This window comes from Plasmodium coatneyi, chromosome 11 (genome assembly GCF_001680005.1).
Source record: "Plasmodium coatneyi strain Hackeri chromosome 11, complete sequence".
Classification (NCBI taxonomy): domain Eukaryota; phylum Apicomplexa; class Aconoidasida; order Haemosporida; family Plasmodiidae; genus Plasmodium; species Plasmodium coatneyi.
In genome coordinates, this window is record NC_033566.1 from 1,046,747 (window position 1) to 1,074,036 (window position 27,290).

The following is a 27,290-nucleotide window of genomic DNA, read 5'->3' on the forward strand; positions in this document are numbered from 1 at the left end:
ATGAATGAGTTATATTCGCTGTGCGAAGATATAGGAGAGAAGGACAAAATTTTAATTTCGGGAAAATTAAGGAGTATCCTTGACCATTTTCAGAACAAGAATAAATGTTACGTTTCCGAGTTCGTCGTCCTAAGCAGAACCAGATTTTTTAAACCCATTAGCAACTATGGCGAATTCCTCCTCCTGCAGTCATCTTCCCGGGTGATAGGTAATTACGAAAATATTTTGCGCTTGTTACATAAAGCAAAGGTCTACTTGGAATTTGTCAGGTGTCTAAAATTTAGTGAATATAACCCCAGTAAGAACAAGAAGTGCGAAGAGGATATTTTAAAGTTCATTAACTATTTGGAGTCAAAGAAGAGGAAATATTACTATCACATATGTGGAACGTTGATCAAATTCATCATTACGTCTCTCAAAAAAAGTGATACTCCTGCGGATGACAAACCAGACCTTGCTGAACTGGAGAAGCAAGCCAATCTGGACAATTACGAAAAAAGCAGCATTAAAAATGACGAAAAGGTTCACGATTCTACTATAAGTGAAACGCACAAATTGAAGGATAACGCAGATGTGTGGGACAAAGAATATATAGATGAAAAATGCGTGGTCGAGCCCTTTGACGAATTGGAAGACTATGGAGATTACCTATACAACGTCCTGAATCAGATGGATAGTACATCATGGAAGGATAAAAAATATGAGGAGTTCCTAAAAATGATTAGCCTGAATGATGCCATTATAAATGATGATAATGAAAAGGGAAAAAATTCAGATAGTAGAAGCTTCACAAACATTTCAAAGGTGACAAACAACACCATTTTGTTGCCAAAGTATTTGGAAAATGTAAGAAATTCTATATACAACCATCAGAATAAGTCAATCTCAGAGGTGAAATCCATGATTGAGCATGCGATGAGTGATAACATAAAAGCTCCCTTGTTTAAGACGGGGAAAATAATAAGCGAAATGCTTCCCTCTCCAGATTATGAAAAGTATTGCTCTAACATAAGATCGGATTTTCTAAACAAACTGGATGATACATCCATAGTGCAGGACATGGTGTTCAAAATTTTCAACCTAAATAGGAACCAGTCAAGTAGTAGCGCAGCAGTCGTCCCATCAAATGTTTACAGCGTGAACTGTTACGACATTTTTAAAATTATATTAAAGGGGATAAACTCTCTTAAAAATGAAAACGAAGAGATATATCTGTTTCTTAGACAGCTGCTTAATAAAAGTAAGAAGAACTACTCCCACATGTGCAGCAAGGAAACAACAGAGGAGCATTTTAATCCAAGTGATAAGTTGAATTACTCCTTCCTGCCATTGCATTTGTACAATAATACTAGTGACATTTGCAGGGAGATATTAAAATATGCCATTTGTAATAAAGACTTGGTGTTGACGCTGAAGATAGTGGACACCTTTTTAACCATAGCGGTGTATGAGAACTCGCTAAAATATTTGGTGCATTTTTTGAACACCCTGGCGGAGTATATTATTATCCCCTACCTGCGAAGTGAAATAAGATCGCGTTGTAAAAAGATTGGTAATGATCAAGACCTCCTCAGTGGAAACAAATCGGAGGAAAAAAAAAAAAATTGCACCGTAGTAGGTGTAGAAAATAGTAACAAGGAATTCTGCTCCAGTTACACAGACTTCAACAGGCTGATGTGCAAAATTCCGTTGCACGAATACGAATCGCTGAAGTTGTTGGAACTCTTTTCCCTACAGTACCCTATGTTTTTAAAAATAAAAAATAATCCACAGAGGTGCCTGAAGGATATTGTGAAACCTTGTGAGTATTCCAGTAACGTCCTGCCCACCTACGGATCGTACATATTTCAAGTGGCAGTGTCCTTCGAAATTGACAATTCGATAAAGGTGTTGGATGAACTTGGCTCAAAGTGCAAGATAACATTTCAATTGGTGGAAGACGAGGGGAGTGAACAAAACAGCACAGATGGCAGTTCGGAGGAGAACATGAGTAAACAAAAGGAGTACAACTTTTTGGAGATTAATTTTCAGCAGAATCATATGTACACCAAATTGATCAAGTCATCTGGTGCAGAATCATTCGGAAAGGAAAAGGAAGACACTGAAAAGGAGACTTATGACAAATCGAGCAAAATATCAAATGGGGGGCATAACGATCAGGACGCTTACCAGCTTAACAGTATCAATAATAGTGAAGTATCCAACCATGAGAGAGGCCATAACAGAACCAAAAATGCGAGTAAACTGATCAACGTGTACGACATTACCAACATGAACACCATCATATTTGATATACTGATAGATCAAGGATGTTACAGCAATGATGGGAATACTTGCGATTTTCAAAACGACCATGGGAAAATAGTGATATATTCGAATGGAAGGCATTTACTAACAACAAGTATAAGAAAGAAGAACTCCCCGCTAGATAACAACATACTAATAAATAACAACATAAAGCTGAAGGTGTACACCTCACGCACGTGCGTCTTTGAGTTTCCAAAGGATTGTTGCTGGTCCTCTGCATTCGTAGATGAATTAGTAAACAGAAAATTAATCCCAAATATTAATCGGAACTTTCTCCTCAGAAACCCGCTTAACATAGTGGAGCTTTACAATAAGGTGTCCATTGCGTTGAACCGCTACATGTATCGTTTTTGCGATTGGAATGATGACGATTATGGGAAGATAATGGAAAAAGAATCCTCGTACACATTATACAGCAACATTGATATTTACACCTTTGAGACGCTAATTAAGTGCACAGAAAATAATAATAAGATTTTGAGGAAGCTGTTTAAATTGGCTAAAGGGTGTGCAGTTCCTGGGGGGGAACTTCTCTCTGATGGGGATGAACACAGGAACGAGGTTTACCCGAATGGTTATGCAACCCACAGCGCGAGTGAAGCGAACGACCACGTCGGAATGTATAGGGAGTACCTCTACGAATGGAACCAAACTTCCGATTCGCAGATCTGCGCCTTGAGCATTTTGAAGTTATATTTGAAGAACAACATGCATGTGGAAAATAATAGGATAGAAAATAGCGAGAACTTTTACTCCCTGTCGGAAAGATTGATTACATCGTTTTTGAAAATAATTAAGCTGAAAAGTCCGTTCGTAAGAAGGGACGATTACTGCGTAAACCAATATTACCAAATGGAGGAGTTGGACCTGAATGGGAGTTTATGGCTGCTTAGAAGAAATGTCTTTCAGATACTACTAGAGGCTGATAAAATAATTATAAGCAACGTATTTATGAGGATTCATATTGAGACCATCTTAAAATTGCTCAAGTTCTTTTCCGAAAATAACAGCCTTGATTCGCAGATCATACTGAAGGTTTTGAAGTCCCTGGAACATAAGGGCATTTTGGAAATAATGATGAAACGGATGTTAAGTGTCCCGTATCACAACTGTTCAAGCGTTTCTTATAGGAAGATGAACCTAAGCTCAACTGATCGTTATGTAAATTCTACGAACATGAACTCGTGCACATCCTCGTCAGCGTCGTCTAATTCGACTGTCTACATTGGTAATGTAGACAACATAAATGATGCGAATGGAAACAAAAGTAGGGTAGAAAAACGAAAGAAGAGAAAGTATTATGAGGAGAACAAACACGAAATTGAGAGGTATGAAAAGAGAAAAAAAAACACCAAAAGCAGGATCATAGAATCTACACACTTTGGAATATTCGTCGAAGAGTTAATTTCTCTCATAAATCATCAAACGAATGATGCAATAAATGTGCCAGTTGTGCAGTATAATGAGGAGAGCGATTTTCTCATGGAGAACAAGGCGTGTGACATTATTCACAAGTTGTGTTCTTTCTATGAGGATGAATGGAAGAATGACAGCTGTGCAAATTATAGCCACTTTGACCTTTGTGTAAAAATATTGAATCAGATAAAGCATAAGAACAACCATGTGAGCAGTGCTAGTGAAGTGGCCTCTATTTTTTTGCGGGGCATCGTGCTGATGCTGACGACGTACATATTAACCATAGCAACGGAGTATGAAAGTGCGAAAACGTTTTTGTACCAGCCGGTCATTCCGTTTTATAATGCATACGACGAGATGGCTAGGGAGGGGGAACCTGACGATAGGAAAAAGAACTCCCTTACGCAATTAGGGAATGCAAAATGGGCAAAAGGCCAAGTGGAGCAGGTGGAAGACTTTGGGGAGGATATCAGCGAAGAAGGAGAAGAGGACGAATCGGCGAGCATGCAATTGTTGCAAAATGGATCCAACATATCGTCCACCTTGAAGAACCAATTATTTGACACATTCAGCAATGAACTGGAGGATAGAAGCAGTTGTAACAGTAAGTACTCCAGTTTTTTTAGCCCGAGATCGTCGTTAGACATAGAAAATAAGCCCTTCTTAATGTATACCAAGTGTGATAGGAAGAAAAAGTCTTGGATTCCCCTGGTGAGTAGGCAAAAGGAGGGCATACTGGACGATGTCATATCCCATTCGGACGATTCATCATCGCAAATATATATAAACAAGAACGAGTTGTCTGACTTCATTCAAACCAGTTTGGAGACCATAAATGATGAGCATATGGAAGTCAGGACAAATCAGAGAAAGTCCATCGAATCGCATAATAGCAAGAGCAGGTCCATGCGCCTGTCTGAGTATTACTACAACTCGGACGAGTCTGATGAATTCTACATTAGAAAAAATTTGCAAGAATATAACGAAGCGAATAGCGACTCGAACAACTTCAAAGCACAACTGAATGGGATTATGTATAAATTTTCCAAAAAAAAAAAGTACATGAAAAATGGGAAGAAGCTTAAACACCTGAGGAAGAGGATAATCAAATATAGGAATGACTCCAAAAAATTGAACTTTATATTTTCCCTTTTGGAGGAAATATTAAAGATAATGCTGGGTGTGGGGATGCGCGTTCTTTCCAGCATTTCGTATCACTACCTGTATGAGAAGAACGGGTTGCACAAATTTATATACATCTTTGGGTCTAAGGTTATTCGAAATGACTTGAATGAGAAAACATCATTTCTAGAGTTGTGTGAAAATATGATTAAGCCGAAGAATCTGACCCTCTTGCAAGCGTGCAATTTTATCATAAGCGGAATAATACCCTGCCTGGGATATGTCACCAACCTTTTTGTGGATAAGAAAAGTAACAGATATTCCTACATCAAGGAATTGAAGAATTATCTGTCGTTAAAAATGGCCCTGAATATATGGCCCATGTTTTTGAAGATAACATTGCAGGGGTTGTTGACATCTAGACACCTCTCCTTCGAAATGTCGGTGCACAAGGACAGTTTGCACCCCATTGCCGAGTGTTGTATAAGCATTACAAGTTTGGCTACTCACTTCTTAACCTTCTTTACTGTCATGTCAGACAATGTGAGCAAATATGAAATATACGTGAATATGAGGAAAAGCCTGATGAGCGGGAACCCGTACCCCATACCGCTTATTCTGATCAATGCGGCAAAATATATTCGCATTTCTTCAAAAAGGAACAAATACTTCGAATTCGAGAAGGCCATAAGGACTATTCTGCTTCAGCTTACAGACTGCTCCGTGTGCGACTATGAGAACTACCTGTTCAATCATTACATAATTCCGGAGAGCATTTCCAGCTTCTTATCCGCTACGAAAATGACTGACGAGGAGATGATCAAGGAGGGGTCCCCCAACAGTATATTAACAAATCGATCCAACAATGAAATTAACATAAGTGAGTTTAAGTCTGTGGCAAAGTCTTACATGAAGACGTACAAAACGATGTACGCAGAGGGGGAGGTAATCCCTCAGAACAATTTTGAAGGGGAAAATCTTGTCAGCCAAGCCGAAAGGGAGAATGCACCAACGGGAGGTGGATCCACCAAAATGTGCACTAAGACAAACATAGAATTTTTAAAGAGACTGATGAATAATGACAAGGATGCTGTAAAGTACCTGGGCACATTTTACAACGTCTTCCACAAAAATTTCGAAAGAGCCCAAATAGCCTTTGTTGCGGTGTTTTTGTACCTCATCGGTTATAATCACAGGGAAGGGAGAGACATGGAGAATGACCCACATGGTGGTGTATACAGTAGGGAAAGAAAGGAAAGTGCCCTCATAAGTGAAGCGCTGGAAATGAAGAAAATAACCATAGCGTGCAATTTGGCCAAGCAGGGGGTAATTGACCTGATATCGAAAAGCCAAATACAGCATCAGAAGAAGAGCATCGAAGGTAAGTTTGATTCAAAGTCCAAGTGGAGTGAAGACAAAGCGAATGACAAAAGTACGGAGTTCCTCGAATTGTACAACAAGGGGTTGGACCAAGTGGATCAAGTGGACGATGCGGATGTTGCGCTAGATGAAAAGCAGCAGAGCATTAACTCTACCAATAGTGACGAACAGAACGAATTTCTGTGCAGCAAGAATGTAGGGGAACATGACCAACAACCCCCGTCAGATACAGAACAGGATGGGTACATTTCGCCCAATTTGAGGAAGGAAGAATTGAACTACCTGAACGATGTGTTACCAAACACGGAGAAGTGCAGCAACGGAAGTAGCGAACAATCAGCAGTAGATTTAATAAAAAGGAAGAGGGAAAAACAAATTGATAAGATATTAAAAAAGTGTGAATGGATTATTAATACGTATCCACATGGCTTATGCCCGATAGTTATCAAGGACAATTTTTCACAACAATGGGATGAGCACTTTGTATTTATGCGACGAAATTCTTATGACATCCCCATTACTGCTAGGAAGATATACTCAGATCGTAGTGACTTCCACTTGGTGCATGAAGCCGCCACTATGCCAACCTTTGCCAGCTCGTTAAAAACTAATGTTTCATCAATGACCTATTTTGATCATATCCTTAGACACCCAAATAGTATTGATGAGAAGTTGGAGTGTATACAATTTAGCACGGAGAATATTTTCGGAAAAGGGACGACCAAAAATTTGTGTCTTCTGAAAAGATTGTTAAAAACGTATAAAAGGAATGTTAGTTTGAAGGAGTACAATAATGGAGATCCCAAATCGGACAAGGAGAACGGGGTGAATTCAAAGCAGATAGATATGTACGTCCGTAACAGCAAGGCGAGGAATTCCTCCAACAGTTGCCCAAGTTGCGACAGCGCCAATTTTTACAATGATGAGTCGAACTTTTATATGCATTACAACTTTTGTGAAAAGAACAACGATCATTCGAACAACTCTATTATTATGAAATATTCCAATCGTGGCAAGAATAATGTGAAGCATACTATAGGGGAATCCTTATGGCAGGATTCTCGGTTGATGAAGAATTATATTTCTAACCAGGTCAATGATGTCACACCAGGGGAAGAGCTAAACTCAACCATGGTAAATTGCAAATCTGACTTTTATTTTTTTTCCCCCAAATCGTTTGATGAAAATGACCTCATTAGACGAAACAGCAACAATGGTGGCAAGTGGGACTGTAACGCTGGGTATGTTACCAAGTACACGAACTCAATGGTGGATTATGAGGAAAACCTATCGGATCATAACATGTCCGAGGTGCAGAATAAATGTGATGGTCTTTCCAAAACGGAGAAAATGTTTTCCATGCGTAAACAGGACTTTATTCAAGAATACCATGATCAAATGACGAATAAAGGGGGGTCTGAGAAAAAAAAAGAATTCCCCACTTTTGAATCTTTTAGAGGTAAGGTCACCACCCCGGTTAATTCGAAAGACGTGGAGGCAGAGGTAATCGTAAATGTTAACAGCATCATGGATCAGAGCGTCGACTCGAAGGACTTGTTGCAGTTAAAGGAAATACTAAGCTTTTTAATTAACGACACGGACCTGGACACCGTTTTGAATATCATCAGAATAGAGCAGCTAACCACCCTGTGTCGTTACCTCATCAGTAGGAGCTTAAAGTCTATGCTATGTGCAGGCATTTTTGGAGGTATTAAAAACCCCATAGTTAGCATGAACAAGAATAATAATAATAACGTATGCCCGAATAAGCGATCCCAAAAGGGATATAACTCAAACTCGGATGACATTAAAAGAACGAAGAAGAGTAACTGCAGTGAGAAGGGCGTAGAGAGAGGTGATTTTTGTGCTAGTGTAAATTATGCCAATGCGGATAATACCAACAGTGGTAGTGTGAATATGACCTTGGGTAGTAAGAACGAGCAAACTATGTCAGATGGGAAGCGCCGTCTAGTTGAAACGCACCTACCAAGCGGAAACAAAAAGGAGAAGGGTATGTCCTTCCACAAGAAGAACAGACGCATCGCCCTCTGTGATGATGGCAAAATTGGCACGCTCCGTGATCAAAGGAAGTATAAAAATTTCGAAACGAGTAAAAAGTATAATAAGGATGACAAGAGGAAAAAGGGGATATTTGAGCAGTGGAGGCAGAAATCCGCCAAAAGTATGCAATGGCCAGTCATACTGGACTTGCTCGTACCGTCCTCCAGCAGAGGTACATACGAGGACAACAAAGTAATTTCCAACATCGAGCCGTCCCTTTTTTCCGTGCAAAATTATGGCTGGATGTTGCTCAAGTTGTTGCATATTATTACGATAAAGTTTAGGAACGTCTCTCCGTTGAAGAACGTGCTTACGCAGATGAATGAAGGGGGTAAAAACGGTGAGAGTAGTAACCCGTGTGATGGTTTAAATGTAAAGAACCAATTTTCGCACCATTATTGGTTCACGCAACCGATGGAGCACGCCCTGTCTTTTACCCTGACGGATATCACGAAGAGCACATGTATATGGTACCTGCGGTACAATCGAAAAATGCTGGCGAACTCGTCTAGCTTTTCGCAAATTATAAAAAATTCCATGAACACGCTGTGGATTGAAAGTGTGTTACGGTTGATAGCTTTGCAAATATGCTTACGAGTGAAGCCCCTGAATGATAGCAGATATGTTGTCCCATTTTTGTACCATATGCTGACCATCTGCCAGCCGCTACTTAGGGAAGTCCACATAAACAGTGAGAATTTGAAGAAAAAGAACATAGGAGGAAGTAGGAGGACAATTTTTATGGATGCAAATAATTCGCTATTCGAAGTGATGTGTTCTCATTGCCACAAATGTATAAGAGGAACGTCTAAAAATGTGAACTCTAAAATTTTTCCCATTGGAAAGAATTTAAAAAATATTAAGAAAATGAACTCCAGCGAAATGACCTACACGAAGAAAGGTTGCAACACCAGTGAGGAGACCAAAAATCTGCTCGACGTGAAGGGATATATACATTCAGAACGTGTACAGAAAAAGCAGATGAAAGTGAAGCAAAAGGTGTTGCGCGTGAGGAACTACAATTCGTCAGAACATGAGAACGAACATGAAGTCGTATTGGACAATGTAATTACTGGCATTGTTGTGTACCACGGAAGGGTTAACGATGGTGTGCCTGTAAACAAAAAAATGATTTTGCAAAATTTGAGCGGTTTTAAGGTAAGGAAGGAGTACACGCACGAAAATCAGTATTGGGCGTTGTGCACACAGCAGTATAGCAATTCCCCCCATTACACATTGCCGCTGCGAAATGTGAATAAGTCGGTTAAGCATACGAACAGAAATATTTTCCAAAGGGAAGATGACGAATCGAACTCATCTTATTATTGGTCTATCAGTGGGGACCCCGTTTATAATATTTACGGTAATGCCGAAGCGATATCAGAGGTGCAGCTAGAAATATGCGTCAACAAAAATTATGATGCGTCTGTGAGGTCCTTCCTCAAAAAGAACAATTTCGAACTGGAACTTTCCATCAACAATGACGTGAATGACGTGATAAATATTTGGACGAAGAAAAAGGCAATTATTATAAACAAGGAGTTAATAGAGTGCACAGATCCGTGTGGGGACAGCCTTGCAGACAATTCACCACGAAGGGATAAAGCAGTAGATAAGGAAAACGAGTTAGTAGCAAATGAACTAAAGAATATTTCTAACCGGGAGAAGGAGTTAATCAACTCAGTGAGGAAAAGAAGCCGATTTGAAAATTACATAAATCGGAATTATGAATACGCATCAGAACATGTTTGCCAGTGCAGGAAATTCTCCACCGATTATGACCTTCCAAATGAGGAGAACAACGGCTCGTACAAAAGTGTCCCATCTGAAAATGGCAAAACGGACATCCATACGGGAAGGTATGACCAGAACGATAACTTGAATTATAAGAAACTAAAATTGATAAGCTGGAATTTGATAAAAACGATCTTGTGGGGAATCTTAGTGTCTGGTGAAAATGGCCAGGGAGAAAATTCAGATCAAGTCGTCTCCGAAAGTAGAACAAAATGTGTAAAGACTAATCCAGGTAGTAACCCTCCGGATGATATAAATGAGGACTACTCCTATGGGAATAACTACACCGATTATAAGTCTCAATTTTATTCGCTTCAAAGGAAGAGCCTCATAGAATCTGTTCTAAAAATGATCATGTCAGTTTTGATAAAACTGTGCAACATTGTAAAGCTGTACAACGAATTGACAAAAAATCAGCAGGGTTCCTTCTACATCAGAATTGGTAACACAAAAATATGTAAGCAGCAAGTGAAGGATTGTGAGAAGATGATCACTGATTTTATGTATACCTTAATAAATTGTGTTCAGAATTCCCCCACTGGGGCGGTGACTCTGTTAAGGTGCTTTCTCTTCGGCCAGGATAATCCCACCTACCGTTTTAAGAAACTGAATAAGCTCAACGTAAATTGCAATTTTTACAGATTGATCACGGAATGTATTAAGAAAGCTCCTAACGATGCGGATGACATTAGCGTTTTTTTCAACAACTACTTTGATAGGAAGATTGTAAACATGCAAGGAATGGGTCAGGACAATAATTCGACGAACCAAGTTAGGAAGATCAAAACGACGACCGTTGCGTCGGTGAAAGGGAACTCCAGCAGTGCGGCCCAGAACAACGTGTCTGCGTCACCGAAGGATAATCCTACCAATGGAAGCTGCATAAGGCATAAAGGAACGAACATGAAAATGTCTAATTTTTTCTTTAAAAATTACAACACGAGTGTGATGAGAAATTATAAGCAGAGTAAGATACATGGGTTCTTCCTCCTGAGGTGTTTGCCCCCCATTAAGATGTTCCCCAAGCAATTGATCTTACAGGAAACGAAAAAGTTGTTCAACAGCGAGGTGAGATTTTCTCATGAAAGTAGTGCCGAATCGACGCCTAAGGAATATGACGACAGGAAGGGTGTAAATAGTGCAAATGAAACGTGCCAAAATGACGACCTACCAGTGAATACAACTTCGAAGGAGAACATTTCTGTGAATTACCAGATGGATATAAATACGGCCAATAATGAAGGAAACTCCCAATGTAACAGCATCAATGATATATTAGGATTGATACCGAGGGTATCGTACAGGAATCACCCCTTTGATGAATTACCCCAATCGGAGTTTTTCATGTCTAGTAGGCCGACAGACGATTTTGAAGCCAACATGGAAGGAAGAGTTTTAAGGGTGTTGCGTGGGTTAAATTTAGGAGGTGTCGTTTTATGTCTAGCACCACTGACATTCCCTGCTTTGAATATTGGTCCGAATGAAGTGAACGATATAATCAATTTTCGTATTCAGACGAGAGGCCGTTTCGGCGTGACCGTTGCTCCAGCAGAATGCGTTTTGTCCAACGTGTCTGAAGTATTTGACCGAAATGATGTAGTTGGATTTCGCACAAGTATGTGTCCTCCCTTTAGGCATGACGTCTTTGCCGCGAATGTGCAGTATGAGCTAGGCGATTTATTGAGCGTAAAATTTAATGTAGAAGACCAGCAGAATCAGAAATGCCTACGAACAGAACTAATGGTCTCAGGGGTCAGCATCGGATCAGTTCTTGAAGTGCTATTCGAAGCAGATTCGCAAATCGAATTTGAACGCAGAATGAACTTAATATTTATTTTTCAAGATCCAATGACGATAGTGTATGAGGGTCCAACCTTCAGCATGGAGTACGTAGATCCCAACAGTAGGAAGTCCAGGAATGCCAGAAATGAAAGGGAAAATTTGGATGAAGAATACCTGAACGAATTTTATGCCATTACTGGGCATAACAAGAAGAACATAAAAAAGCAGTTAAAAAAGATAAAACTGAAGAAGAAGGAGTTCTACGAATCGGTGAAGCTTTATCAGTCCATCCTCGATTCGGACAATGAAATATTGAAGGACCTGAAGCATGAAGTTATAATAAGAATGAACACAACGTTGACTAGTGTAGCAGATTACTTGAGAAGGAATTCATCAGCATATTTATTCATGAACCGGGGAGGGGAGAACACATCACACGTTGGCAATTTGGGAAACGTTCCCCATTTGAGCAAATCGAAGAGCCCTAAATTGACACTCCTAAATACGCAGTCGTGTGATGCACTGAGAAATAAGGGTCCTGCTAACCTTAGTAAGGAGAGACTCCTCCTGGATAAGAGCAAGAACAATTATGTGCATAAAAAAGGGCAGAATTCGGTGTACAGCAGTACAGGAGGGGAGAAATATGCAGCGCGAGAGGGTAATGCTCGAAGGGGTCACATGACGGAGGAATTCACCCTTTCGGATAAGGACACTTATAACATAATTAATTTTAGCGAAAATGCAAACGGAGCAGACGACCCCAATAACGATGTGAAGTCGAACGAATTGCACAACCGTACATCGGAGGTTAACAAATTAATGCAACAGGGGAGTGACCAGGTGTATATCCCGAATCAATGTTCGTCTCTCTACGTAAATGTGTACAACAAAAAAGGAAAAGCAGTGTTAGATATAAACAAATGTATCAGGGAAGTTCTGTCCATCATATGCGTTTTAGGATTAAATGTATGTCCGGAAGAGAAGAAAAAATTTGAGGATAAAAATCAGGATGGTAAGAATTCCTCCATTGATGAACTTCCCTGGTTGTCCAGCTTATCCGAGTTGAAAAATTCAGTAGCGTACAGTTTGGACAGAAAATGCATCGAGCTGTTTTTCTGCAATTTGGTAGACATCATCTGCAGTGATGTTTTCGTCCACGCGATTTTTAATTTTGTTACGAAGAAATTGCACAAGAAGGATCAGGCCATGGTCAGCAAGGTGAAGCACAGCACAAATGGGGCCAAAAACAACAAAAGGGCTAAGAAGAAATTTAAAAATTTAAGCGAATTCGAGTCTAAGAAGGTTGTTGAGGCAGCGGTAGATTCGTATGGACAGCATAAGGCAAACAATGAGAACAGCAACAACAGCACAAATACCTTAAACGAGATCAGTATAAACAATTGTGGCTGTGTGGACAATAGTGCAACCTCAGGAAATGCTAACAGCAATAATGATAACTCTTTAATGAATTCAATTTTTATCGAGGAGAATGAATCGTTAGAAGAACAGGAAGAAAGTCAGCTAAGTAATGAAAATCAGGAAATGTTTGTCAGGAAGGAGAAGCTGGTAGACACGGTATTAGACAACAAAGTTTCAGATTTTAAAAATACTACCTTTTCAGATAGGGTTAGGAAAAATGGCTTTTTCGAATATAGCCTTTGCTTGATTGGAACCAAGGCAATTATGTGTTGCTGCATTTTGTTGCGAACTCTGCTGGAGATGAATTCCGATGGGTTCTATGAACCTAATGAGAATGTGCATGGGTCTTTTAAGAAGCTTCTAAGCTTTATTAAGGTGTTTTTCTTCGTGGATGTTGGCATAAGTGATGCGCTAATAGTGCATTTTGCGAGGAGTAACTCTGTGAACGTTGAGCACATATTTGGTAGGGGCAAGAGGGCAGCTTCTCAAAAGGGAGGTGCAAAACATGGTGAAGCACAAAACACCAATTCTGAACCTGCCGTTGAGATCGCCTCCTCCTTCGTCGGAAGCTTCATCAAAAAGGAAGAGAATGAAAACTGCAGATTATTGTCCGACGATGTGAAAGACGTCTATTGTGCGGACCGCTATGCCCCCGAAGGAAGGAGCAGCGTTGACAAGGAAGGAACGAAAAACGATCACGTAAACTTGTTAGAAATTCTAACGATTTGCGGAATTCCATCGGACTTTTTCCAATACTTTAACATAAGAACTCCAGTTATTAAGAACCAGCAGGTGATAACTCAAAATGACACCTTTGATTTGTGGATATACATCATGAACCTGGTAGCTTGTTTCAACAGCCAAAGTAGGTATTCCTTATCTTTCCCCCAGAATGCTCATGACCTAAATAATGGCTGCGTGAAGAGTGCCCTTTTCGATTTTGAGTATTCCACTTCGAGTTTTTCCAACAAGATAGTAAGAAAAACGGCCAAGTTCTTTGCAGGGTGGTTGTTGAAAAAGTATCTGATCGATTTAAGCTGCGTTATGGCAGCCTTAGTGCCAAAGTTGTTTATGGACGAGCTGAGGGAAAGCTTGGTAAGAATAAACGAATGTGCGAAGGTAGCAGAGGAGGTAGGGCACCTCAACAATGGCTGCTTAGATGTCACTACAAGGGGGTCCATTCCGTCCAATAATAATACCATTATGAAAGCAACAAGAGTGAAGAGCAGCAATAGGAAAAATGAAATATTTTCGAAGGAAAGTGGGGAAGACAAAACAAACATGATGTTCAACAAAGCGTCAAATGGTAAAGTGCACGATTCGTGTGGTGTTAAAATGGACGGAGAAGATAGCCAGCATGACTTTGGTTACGACCCTGCTGATGGGAATAGGAATGGCGCTTTGTCGACGGATGACGAGTATACGCATGACGATAGAGACGACAGTTTGAACATGCGAACGGTGCACCACAACAGTGAGAGAAGAAGGAACAAAATAAATAACATATCTGAGCTGATGATCGGCGCGCTGAAGAATAAGGAGGAGATGCTAAACCTATTTAGCGTCATGTACCTCTTCCGTATATGCATTTATTATCTATGCAGAAGCAAAGATTTTAGGAAAGAGGATTATTGGCAAGAATACCAAGGGCAGCTTAGAAACTCTAGGATGAAACAAAATGTGTATAAGTTGCTTAACGAGAAAAGTTCCAAATGTTCCCTCCTGTTCGGATGGCAAAGGATATTCTACCAGTGTGTAATTACTTGGGAAGATAAAAAGTTGGTAGATCAGCTGCTGCTTATAATTCAGTCCGAGTTGCTATACCATTTAGTGGGTTCTATTGCTCAGAGCGTGTCTTCAAAGCGAGTGAAAGTGGACATGTTCTATGCCATTTCTCCGTCGGTTCACGTTGCGCACTGGATGTTGGATACATTTGTTAGACATCCCCTCTGTCCATCCAGGGTACGATCTTGCTGTGTTACTCCCTTGGCAGTAACCTCCCTCTTTGGGTTAATTATGAATGGGAATAGACTACCCACGTTTATTGGCATAGATGCATGCAGACTGGTGTATTGGTCTAGTGTAGCGTATATATTACAAAATAGTCGGAGCGATAAGAAGTATAAGAAATTGCAGGACATTGATATGATAACGCAGTTTAACGTTGAAGTGGAGATGATGATGAACGATTACAATTTGAAAAGTAAGGACTATAGGAACACCATGGAATGGAAAAATGGAAGACACAATACCGTCCAGCAGAAGTACAACCGGGTGAAGTGCAACTACCACGCATTTTTGTCTTATCTTTTTAACTGTGTGCACATCTGTGGGTCCTCCCTTTTTAGCCAAATTTTGAACCTGAATAGGGAAAACAATTACAAAGGGGTAAGCAGTAATAAAAACAAACCCATCGACATCAGCAACAACAATGTAAGAAATAATAACGAGCACGTGAACAATATAATAGACAACCTAAACAACAACATCAGTGATATCCTCAGCTGCATACAGAACTCTGCAAACAACAGGATGGTAAATAATAACTTCAACGGGATTAGCAGTGTTAGCAATGAAACAATCTACAATTTGAATATAGCCAACAGGGCCAGTCCAAATATGTCGTCCAATAATGTGAATAACAACAGCCTGCAGGAAAACACGGACACGGTGAACTCGTGTAATAATGGCAACACGCCTACAACGCCAAACACGCTATATTTAAACAGTACTGTTGCTAGTGCGAAAAATGAGAAGAAGTTAACTCACAATTTTTCCAATTTTGATCTGTTTGAAAATAAGGAAAAAAGCACCTACAGCACTTTGAAGATTAACGCAGCGTTGCTTATACACTACTTCGCTTGTGCTGCGTATTATATTAAGAAGGCCGATATGTGTAACAACATGAATTTTTACGATGAGCATGTGCATACCAATTTTAAGCAGTACTGTCTTTACCTGTACGTGGTGGATCACGTGTCAAAGTTGTATGGTAAGAGCGTCAGACGGAGAGGACATCACAAGGTGGATGAATCGAACGTTGGAGCAGTTTGTTCCCCTTCGGATGGCTTGAAGAAAGACCCAAATGAAGGTTCGCAAGAGTTGTGCGATTTTGGAATTAAGAAGGGGGCCCAAAATTGTTCCCTTCACAGTAGGGAGGATGAAGAAGAGAAAAAGGCTACCACACTCAAGGGAGACAAAAACAAGCACCTATTCTTTGCTGAGAATAACAGAATTATGAATACCGTAGACAGAAGAGACATTCTGGATGAGCCCTACGAGGGCAACTACCCCGAAATGTTCGTCGACAATGTGCTACAGTTGAACAAGAAAGTTTGTGCAAATGTCATAATTGATGTTGATGAAAAAATACACCACGTATGTTCTCCGAACGCAGATGTGGTTAAGCTGAAAATAAAGGATATGTTCCCCATACCTAGGGAAAAAACGGAGCGCTTTGCACAAGGGGGGATATTCCCGCACGGGCACCATGAAAATTTGCACAAGAAGGACAGTACTGGATGCAACAATCACAGTGTAGATCGAGTCATGCATTTATTGCAGAAGGAAAAGGAACAACTTAAGCATATTAGCAGAAAGGCGATTGAATACCCTTCGATAGTGTTCAGCGCGGACAACGATTTTCACTACGTTCTACAAGAAATTAAGCATAACAAGGTTCAAGAATTTCTGCTCCTCGAATCGAAATGTTTAAGTGCGGACTTAGATCTGCAAAATGTTGGAAGGGTCAATTTGGGTACCCATATCGAACTAGTTGATTTGTGTAACTTGCCACGGGAATTCATTTTAATGGGAGATTCCGAAATATACTCAGGTGCACACAACTCTTCCTTTAGCATTTCTCTTGGTGTGTCGAATAAACTGAACGGTGCAGTGAACCCATTTAGCGATTTGGTACACATAGAAGTGGGGCTATTAAACGTGAGTGTCAATTATGATTCCGCACAAAAAGACACGTCACAGTCGCACAGCCTGGATGAACCGAACGTGGACGAATTGAAAAGGTACAGAAATTGTAAAATGTCAGTCAATAGAGAATTTTACGAAAACAGCAAAAGACCTAATTCGCACAAACTTACGGAGAATATGCTCATTAGCTATAACAATTACGGACAAGATGATCTTGAGGAAGAAAAAATGTTAAAGTATGCTTCTTTCTTACCGAAATGTGTGGAGAAAAAGGTGTACGCAAAAAGGGCAAATGGAAATAAGTACAGTGGTGCCGATAGAGCAGATGCGCGTCACCCAAAGGAGACTAAACAGATTAGGAAGAATCATTTGAGCTACTCCGCAACGAACAAAAGAGGCAATCGCAATGGCAGTAAGCGGTTTTCCATAAACAGCTACGAAAACGAAGGTGAAAATGAAAATGCCAATTATGACAAGTATCTCATATCCGATGCGTACAACAATATTTCCTACTCGAAGACGCTATCCGACATGAGCGCCATGAATTCGAATGATGAATACGGCAGGGTTAACAGTTCTATCACGCTGAATATTGCGGACGGGACGGTGAAGACCATGGGGTTATTTTTCGACGGGGATGCTGAAAATGTCAAGTCACTTATGATAAATAAAGTGTCCTCCACGGATAGCATTATCCTAAAAGTGAAGGTCATTGGGAAGCAGGTTCTGTGGTTCTCAAATGACACTCTAATTTTTCGAAAAGAGTTCAGTGCACAGATGACAAATTTTGTACCACTCATCAAGGTAACACCCATCATATCGCAGAACAAATTAGACAAATTTCAGCATAGTAATTATGGCAGCTGCTCAATTCGAATGAAGTTTATGGACACGAATGAGAAGATATTCGTATCGCCGCTGACCAACTTTTACTTTAAATTCGAAAATGCACACAAAATGAAATATAGGAATAATTGCGCTACAAATGTGAACAAAAATTGGAAGAAAAACCTGTGGAAGCCTACCTGTTTCGTCCTCCCAGATGCCGCCTGTGCAAGTAGATCCTCAACCAAAGTAGTGAAGAAGAGCAAAATGCCCCTCATCATAGCGCAGCCGGATAATGAAGTATTAGTACATTATTATAATTCCAAGTCTAATCACTTGTGCACCGGTGACCCCTTTTCCAACACGTTATTTCTAACCCCCAATATGCAAATAAAAAGTGAGCCAGTACACTTTGCCAACGTTATGCACTGCAAAGATGTTCAGGGGGAAAAATGGAATTTTCTAACCCTAGAAAATGTCAAATGTGTGAGAAACGTACCAGTCGTAAACTACTACGGCGTTGTGAATTCCTTTAAGCAATCAGAAATGAACAAAATGGACTTAGACGGATTGAACAATGGTGAACAGAAAAATGGAAAGGATATTGGCAGCATCCAAAATATAACCAACATACAGAGAACGTGTGCAAAGATTCTCGAAACGAACACAAAGAAGGACATGGAGAAGGAAAGCTCTAACGTAATGATTAAGGGGGGGGAAGTGAACCTGCACAACCATTTAAATAGGCTGTGCAAAAATGAAGATATAGGAGTAAATGCGAAGAGCAATTTTGACATTACACATAATTATTCCAAGACAAATAAGAGCAAAACCAATGAAGGGAAGAAGAAAATTTTAAATGCCAACGTGGGGCTGAAGACGAACTACTACGATGTAAATGATATGAATAGAACGCATTACACTTCCTACTATAATGAGTTGATTCCGGAGAATAATGGCCGCAATTTTATGCACAGCAACTACATCAATGATTACTTCACCACCAGTAATGACGCCAATTTGCACATAAAATATAGGCTTCACAATTTCCACAAGGTGAAAAAGGATTATTCGTATAATGTGAAGTACAGCTCCATACAGGAAATTAACGATAGTACCACACAAGGGAAGGCCAAGTACATCTTGGATGAAAAAAAGCAGAGCATAAACGACTCACACAGGAGGAAAAAACATATCAATAGTAACAAAATATTCTGTAAAGAAGATCATGTGAATGATAACAACTATTCATTCATCAGTAATATGAACGACTCATGTGGCACCCTGAATGAGGACAAGAACAACGATCTGAACAACGTCGAGGATTACTACAATTTTAGAGAGCACGGGGAGGAAGCGAGCAACTGTTCTATGTATTACATGGGGTGCAAGGAGTTCAAATTGTGCGTCGATTCGTATGAAGCGCTGTTCCCTGCGAAGCATTTTATTTTCAACTGCACTGTCAACTTTGAAGAATGTGATAACAGGAACAGTACTAATGAGGTGAAAAACTCTGTGGGCATTTTATGGGGAGGGTACCGTTGGTTATGGACAAGCAATGGGAAATTCATATGCCCATTGAAACTACCCCTCTGTGTGGCGGAATTTCCATCAGAAAAAATTGAAGAGTGTGAAATGGAAGTAGCCACTTTTAAGTCGAACGATAATTTGTGTGTAGAATTTGATCCTCACCTTCAATGTCTATTTTTTTACAAAAATGGAAAATATGAATTTGGATTTAAATTTGACACCTTCTATAATTATAGAAACGGTGGGGTGAACTTGTCATATGAAAAGATTAAGGAAGAAAAAATGGGAGGTGCTCGAAATGCGTCCAAGTATTCCTGCTCGAGCAGCCTCAGCAACGGCAATGTGAACGATTTTGGTGCTACCAAAAGTGGGGATGTCAAAGGGTATAGGAGTAGTACTAATGAGAAGGGTCCCCTGCCGAAGGATACGCATAACAGTCAGAGAGAGCAGGATGTGAAGGATTATGGTGACGATGTGGACACGACGCAGGGGTATACGAACAGTCACCTCAACCCTTGCCATAACACCAAGGCGAGTAACCTGTGCTCCCACTCCATCTCCAATGAGAATAAGTGCAGCAAAAGAGTCAGTGGCACAAATAATATGAAGAGTAAGGAGAAAAGAACGAATAAGGACACAAGCAGTAGTGGTAATCACCACGAGGATGTTACAGAAGATAGCGAAAATAAAACGGTAATGCGAATAAAAAACCACGTCAATATGATCAAATTATACAACTCGCTACTGCTAAATGACTGTGATAATGTGTCCTCCCTTCTGATGTATAACCCAGACCTGCTAGCCAAATCGGATGAAACAAAGCAGGAAGTATCCTTTGAGCATTACGAAATAAATCAGGAAGATTTTCCATGCGAACTTGTATCGTCTATGAAGAATATTATTTATGAGAAGGATTTAACTCCCCTCATGTTGGCTTGCAGAATTGGATGTGAAGAATGTGTTCAGAAAATAATAGAAATAGGAAAAGTGAACCCTAATAAAGCCTGTCACAAAGTGGAAAAGGAAACGCCCTTAATGGTTGCTGCACAGTATGGGTACAGTCGAATCGTGAGCATGTTAGTATGTGTATATGGTGTGCAGATAAATAAGAAGGATGCTAAAGGAAACACAGCGTTGCATAGGGTGTTACTCAACCCGTGCTCAGATGATGGGAAGAAAAACTGCACCTCGAAGATGGTGCAGCTGCTACTCAAATTAGGGGCCGACGTCACTTTGGTGAACAAAAAAGGGTTATCTGTAGAAGACTTGTTGCAAAAGAATTTAATTAAAAATAGGAAGGTTGAAGCTGTTTTAAAAATGTGGATAAAGTTATCCCTAAAAAGTAAGATGAAGGACAAGGGAAGTTATATCAATAAGGACCTCATCCCTGGTTTGCTTTCCAACTGTTCCGTAGTTGTTGGCTTTCCCATATGCTCAAATAACTCCAGTAGTAGCTACTCCTCTGTGAAGATAAACTCCTTCATCATTGGGGGAGAAGAGTTAGTTACTGGTAGAAGTTACAAACAGGTCGGTAGCTGCGATGAAGAGGTGCACTACGGCCATTGCAACCAGAAGAATGATGAATGGAAGGGAAGAAGGACGGACGAGGAATACTACAGCTGCGATAATTCGTCAAGAAACATGTCCATATCGAACTTTTGCACGGTAGATGGTAAAACAGATGAGAAGCAAGGCTTGTCCAAAGGAAGCCACTTTTTAAAGGACGCACACTTTGAGGAACCAACGAACAGGTCGGATCACGCGGACCAGAAGAAGAAGAAGCCAATCAGTTATAAAGTTGACATGAATTCGATATATGAGCGGTTTAACAGGAAGGGCAGCAGCGACAGCGGCCACACGAACCATTTCCCCTCCGTGGGCGAAGGTACGATATGCTCACAGAAGGAGAACCTGAGCGATATGATCATGTGCGAAATTGAGGAGGATAACGAAAACCGTGATAATAACAACCGTGATGGTGAAAGCATCGCCACAGTAAGCAGAAACAAATTGATGCGCAAACCGGTGGGAAAGAAGCAAAGTGTGAATGGCCAATACGCATCCGTGGAGGAAGGCAACAGTGAAGACGAGCAAAGGAGTTATAGTCAAGGTGACCCGTACAAACCATCAATGCCGGGCAAACATTGCAAGGAGATAAATAACATACTGAACCATTTGATTGTCCATTCTGGAGGTGATGGTATGTATGGCGATACCGACCTGGAGTTCATATTGGATGAAGAAGAGAAGGTAATTAAAAATAGCCCTACACAGAAGGAGGGAAGAAGTAAGGAAAACCTTACTTACGAAGATGTTAGCCGCAAAGGAGGAAATATGAAAAGAAAATGTTTTGTATTTTCCAGTACGAGGAAAAATATGTTCAACTATCAAGACCTGCAAGGAAGTCTAATCGAATTTATTAACAAGTCGGGTGTTTTTTCTGACGTATTTAAAAATAATGGATACTTGGATGCTAAGAGTATCCCCAAGTTTGATGAGCTGAAAAATACGCTAATGCAGATGAAGAGTGAGGAGGATGTTTTTAGAGGGTTTCACACTTTTCTGGAATTATTTGACTACTTCTACATGGATGAAAGATTAAAATATTTTATGAACATCGACTTGAAGAAAAATTTAAAAAGCTGCCACAGTTTGCTGGACTTAGGGTATATTCTTCTCAAAGTAGACAGCTTCTCTAACATTTTTAACAGCTTCAAGTTGAAGTGGAATATGAGTACGCATGATGAATGGAAAAAGAAGCTACTAAAAGGACTTGGAATTTTCAACGAATTTCATGACATAAAATGGGTAACAGATTCGTACACAATATATAGGTATGAAGAGGATATGATAGAATCAGCCTCCCTGGTAGATAAGGTCCTACAGAATGGAAACAACTTGCTGTTCTACAGTAGCCTCATGAATATGATCGATGAGAAAAGGTCTTTCCTAAAAAATGGTATGTACGATGCGCACTTATTTAGCGACATTTTTAAAAATATCGATATGGAAAATTTGAACAGAGATGCTTTACTGTACGACTTTTGTTCGAACAAAAATGTGCTGAAGGAGTACCTCTTCCATGAGAATAACAGGCGGCTAATCTGTAACAATGACCCTGCAGACGTGACAGACAAGTATAAGAATTATATAAGCGAATTTATTATGCATGGTGGCAACATGAAAGGGTACGAGGATCATTACTCAGCATACGATGCGGTGGAGGAGGCCAATGTAGCGAAGGAAAGGAAGTCAAGAAAGTACCACACGTATGATAGGTCCTCTTACAGGGTCAACTCCAAGCAGTACATTCCGCTGTTCAAAATCTCGAACGATATTTATAACAGCGTGAATGAATCCACCAAAGGGGGTAATAACCCTTCTGAGTTCACTCCAAACGGGGCGGCAAGCACAACCGCTAATCCTATCGCTATGCTTACTGGCGGAAGAGCCTCACACAATGAGAGCAACGGAAGGGAAGAAATAACCCCAGAGGATGCCCCGTGCAGCAGCGCGTCCAACTATTACCCAACTGGCAGTAACAACAAAAATGAACTAATGCACGGAGGAGATGACATGAACGGGGAGCACAGCTTGACAAAACAGAGTTCGATGAACTCTATCAAGTTAGACATAGGAGGAGATAATCATCAAGTCAGTAACAGCAGTGCAACGTGTAATAGAAAGAAGAGCCAATTCCTGTGCGGGAAGCAGTTGAGAAATGCCCTCTTCATTTTGCATGGGAATTGCGAAGAGGAGAGCAATAATGGCAACCCCCTGAAGCAGCATTTTCCACATGAAGCTTCCAAAACGTGCGGTCATAAGAAGGGGAAAAATACGAATGATTTTATCACCGAGGAGGAGAGGGAAAATACCATGCATTGCCATTTTAGTAGCAACAAAAATGACATGGAAAAAAATTACATCGATGGAAGTAATCACTTTAACATAATAAACAACAGATATGATAGGAGCAAAAAACGTTCTACTGTGAATGGCGCTTCGAAGAAACATATATGGAACCCCTCCACCGCGTCTGATCATTACTATAAGAAGCATTCCTTGGATGGAAGTTTCCTCCCCGATGGGTACAGCGATCAGGACGACAAAGTGGATGATGAATATGACCTGATGTGTGAGTTGCAATTTATGTCCAAGCCATGCGATCATGACGTGGTGAGAGAAAAATGCAACAAAATTTGGCCACACACACTTGACACGTTTGTTCTACATATATACGACTTGATAAGTAGCTACATGGACTCTCCTGAAAAAATAAGTTTATTTGTATACCACGCATTTGATATGGAAAAAATAAAAAAAAAACTGCCAAGTAAGAATTCCCAATTGTGGAAAAGAATAAACATGTCCTTGGATGACTTCATAGAGGAAATAAAAAAGGTTCATAATTTCACCATGAGAATTGTATACCAAAGTAATTACAAAATGTATGGAATGTTTCCTCCAAACTTTAAGAAGTATTTTGTGCTTTCCGATGAATGTCTAAGATATATAGCGAAAAATAAAATGGTTATGACTGTGGATTTTTACAAAAGCAACGTATACGAAAAGAATAAGAACCTGTTTTTGAAAATTATTCAGGATCGTATCACTTTGTTGAATAAGTTTAATACGTACTTTGAGAGTTGCCTGCCTATTACGGCTGTATTGTTTAACAAGCCGGTTATTCATCTGGAGGAGCATGGATTGCGAACTTTGGAATGTCCTTTATGTTTCTTTGCTGGGGGGGACAAGTTTCTACCGTGGAGCGCCGTGAAGGTGAAAAATGGAGGCACGGACAGGAAAAACGCCTGCTTAATGTCGCGTGTGATGACCTACACAGATAGCAGCGAGGGTAGGAACGCATCTAAACAGATTGATCATGTTGGAAGTGCCAGCCTGTGTGCGAGATCGCGCAGGAGAAAGGACGCGTATGAAGGTCCGATCGGAGTGAACGATCAGGGTGACAGCAAAGAGGGCATCACCAACGCAGCGCCAAAAGTGGAACAGGATGGAAAGAACAGATGGAACAATTTGGCCAATGCAGAATCGGATAAGAACGATAATGACGATAATGACAGCTGTTCTACTGAGAAGAATAATTCCATCGTAGAGGAAGGAGGATTGGTTTACAAAAATGTCCCCTCGCAGAGGAAAGGCGAGTGCAGAAACATTAGCGGGGACAACGAGTTTATTAGAGCCAATTCGGAAAATGTGCAGAAGGGTAATCCAAATGGAAACTTCTGTACCTGTGGGGAGAGCGAAAAGGGAACCCAAGGGGATTCACTGGTAGATTGCATAAGACACTGTAAAAATGGGTACACTTCCAGTAAGATGGTTTTAGCGATGGGCTCTTCAGACCTGCCCGTACAGTTGTCCTCCTACCTGTTTGTTAAGAAGTTGCTCAAACATGACACTTCGTTAAAATTGTGGAAGGAGTGTTTGAAAAATATTACCACCTCCAGCTCGGAGAAATCCAATATAACGCTCAGAATAGACAGAGGCATGGCTGCAACGGCGAAAAATATTGCCCACACGATGTGGTACCAAAGCACCTACTCTTTGCTAAACATAGACACACATAAATTAAGAGGAAAGCCAAGGGATAGACCTTTCATGGTGGTATTTATAGGAGAAGGAGCAACCGATTTTGGAGGTCCCTTTCATGAATTTCTTTCTTCCATTTCGAGGGAAGTTATGGGCAAATTGTCAGACTCCCCTGATAAGAGTTTACCCATATTTCCTCTGTGCATTCCGTGCCCTAACTATACCCAAGCAATGGGAGGACGCCAAGATACCGTCATCATTAACCCAAAAATAAATTCGTACAATGTTAAAGAATCCGATTATGTTGGCGAAATAGACCTTATTGATAATTTGGAAAACTTTAGGTGGCAGATACTCCACATATACAATTCGATAAGAAATATGAAGAAGAAATTACACAAGTCGCAGAGTGGTATATACCAAGGGGGTTATAAATCCAAGGAGAGCAATGATTCCTTGGATGAGGAGGAAGGACAAAATGGGGAAAGTCAACACCTATATGATGAGGACTCCTCCGCAGGTAAGAAAGACGCAAGAGAAAAGTTGACGGATGAAAAAGGAAGCAGTTCTAGCCATAAGAATAGGAGTACCCAAAGTTGTAACATAGATGCAAGTGGGACACTGGAAAAAGGCGCTCAGCAACCAGACAGCGGGGGAAATGAAAATGATAATAGCAATGTTGACAATTACCATTGTAGCGTTTCTGCGGGAAGGCATGCGGAGAATACTAGCAGAAGCAGTGGAAGTGGCAGTCCAGAGGGCAAAGACAACAACACCAGTGAGGAAGTGCCTAGAGATATGCTTCCTGTACATGGGGAAGACAAGGTAGCCAATCGTGGTGTAAAGAACAATGACAAGATGTACCTCTTTGGCAGCAAAAAATCTGTTACATTCGAAAAAATAGAGCAAGGCAATAGGACGAACTTCCATGTGGATAACAAATACGACCAAAGAGGCTCATACGAAAGTTGCGGCTACGATAGCGACGTGCTCGAAATTGTGAACAACATATCGCTCAAAACGAGACATGATTTTCTGAACAAAATATTAAATAAGAAAAAAAACGAAACTGAAAAAAAAAACGTACCTAGCCAAATGGATCAGAAAAATGTCCACTCTGATAGTTTTAAAAAGAATAACCAAAATGGTAAAAATTGCAAGAATAGCAAAAAGTATAATGATTTGAAGAAAAAACATATGAATATGGAGTATGATGAGAAAACTACCACAGCAATGGAATTAGCCATGTATGAATCGTTAGGTCGAATTATGGGCATGTGTATATGCATAGCGTCGGCTCTGAACATATGTTTCAATCCAATAATTTGGAAGAAAATATGTGGAGCTCCACTAGAACTGCAAGATTTATGCGATTACGATTTCGTCGCTGTGGAAATGCTTAAAACGTTGAAAATGGTAAACGGTGAAAGGTCCAGTGGATGGAACATAGAATTGAAACAATCCCTAGGAGATATCACCTTCATAACGGAGGATTCTGGAGGGAATTCCATCGAGTTGATAAGAAATGGAGCCAACATACCAATCAATTTTGAAAATTTAGAATTGTTCATCCGGTTAATGACTAGGTGCAAAATGAATGAATCATCTAAAGGGTTGAGATATTTACTTAAAGGATTCAGCTCCGTGATTCCTTTGGGTAGACTGAGGTTACTATACGAGTTTACCAATGTGGAGCACATGGTTTGTGGTGAAAGAGAAATAAACCTGGACGTCTTAAAAGCGCATACTTGGTCGAATGATCTGAAAATAAAGGACAAACTGTTTGCAGTACTGGAAGAATTTACGAATGAGCAGTTACAGTCATTCCTTCGATTTGTTTCAGGGAGATCAAGACTGCCCACGACAAAGAATGACTGGTATATGATCATAGATGTTGACAACCCTAACCACAGTATCAGCCAAACGGATCAGAGATTACCCACCGCAGTTACGTGTGGCTTTCGCTTGTTGTTGCCTCAGTACTCCAGCTTGGAAATTCTAAAAGAGAGGCTCCTCTACGCGATTAAGAACTGCACCGCAATCGACTTAGACGCCTACGTGGTGCACGACCAGATGCAGCTCATGTACGGGGAGTAACACGACAACACGCGCAACGCACCTATTCGATTTGCAAAAGGGTAAAAAAAAGGAGCACATTAATGCACCCATGAATGCAC

The 27,290-nt window shown here is 40.4% G+C and overlaps 1 protein-coding gene across 1 annotated transcript; it reads left to right on the forward strand.

The window, feature by feature from the left end:
* On the forward strand, window positions 1-27,210 carry PCOAH_00034030 (Uncharacterized protein; the record flags this gene model as incomplete). The annotated part of the gene is made up of 1 exon (XM_020060197.1): window positions 1-27,210. One exon carries the CDS (start codon window positions 1-3, stop codon window positions 27,208-27,210), a length of 27,210 nt encoding a protein of 9,069 aa, XP_019915780.1.
* Between the last annotated feature and the right edge of the window lie 80 nt (window positions 27,211-27,290).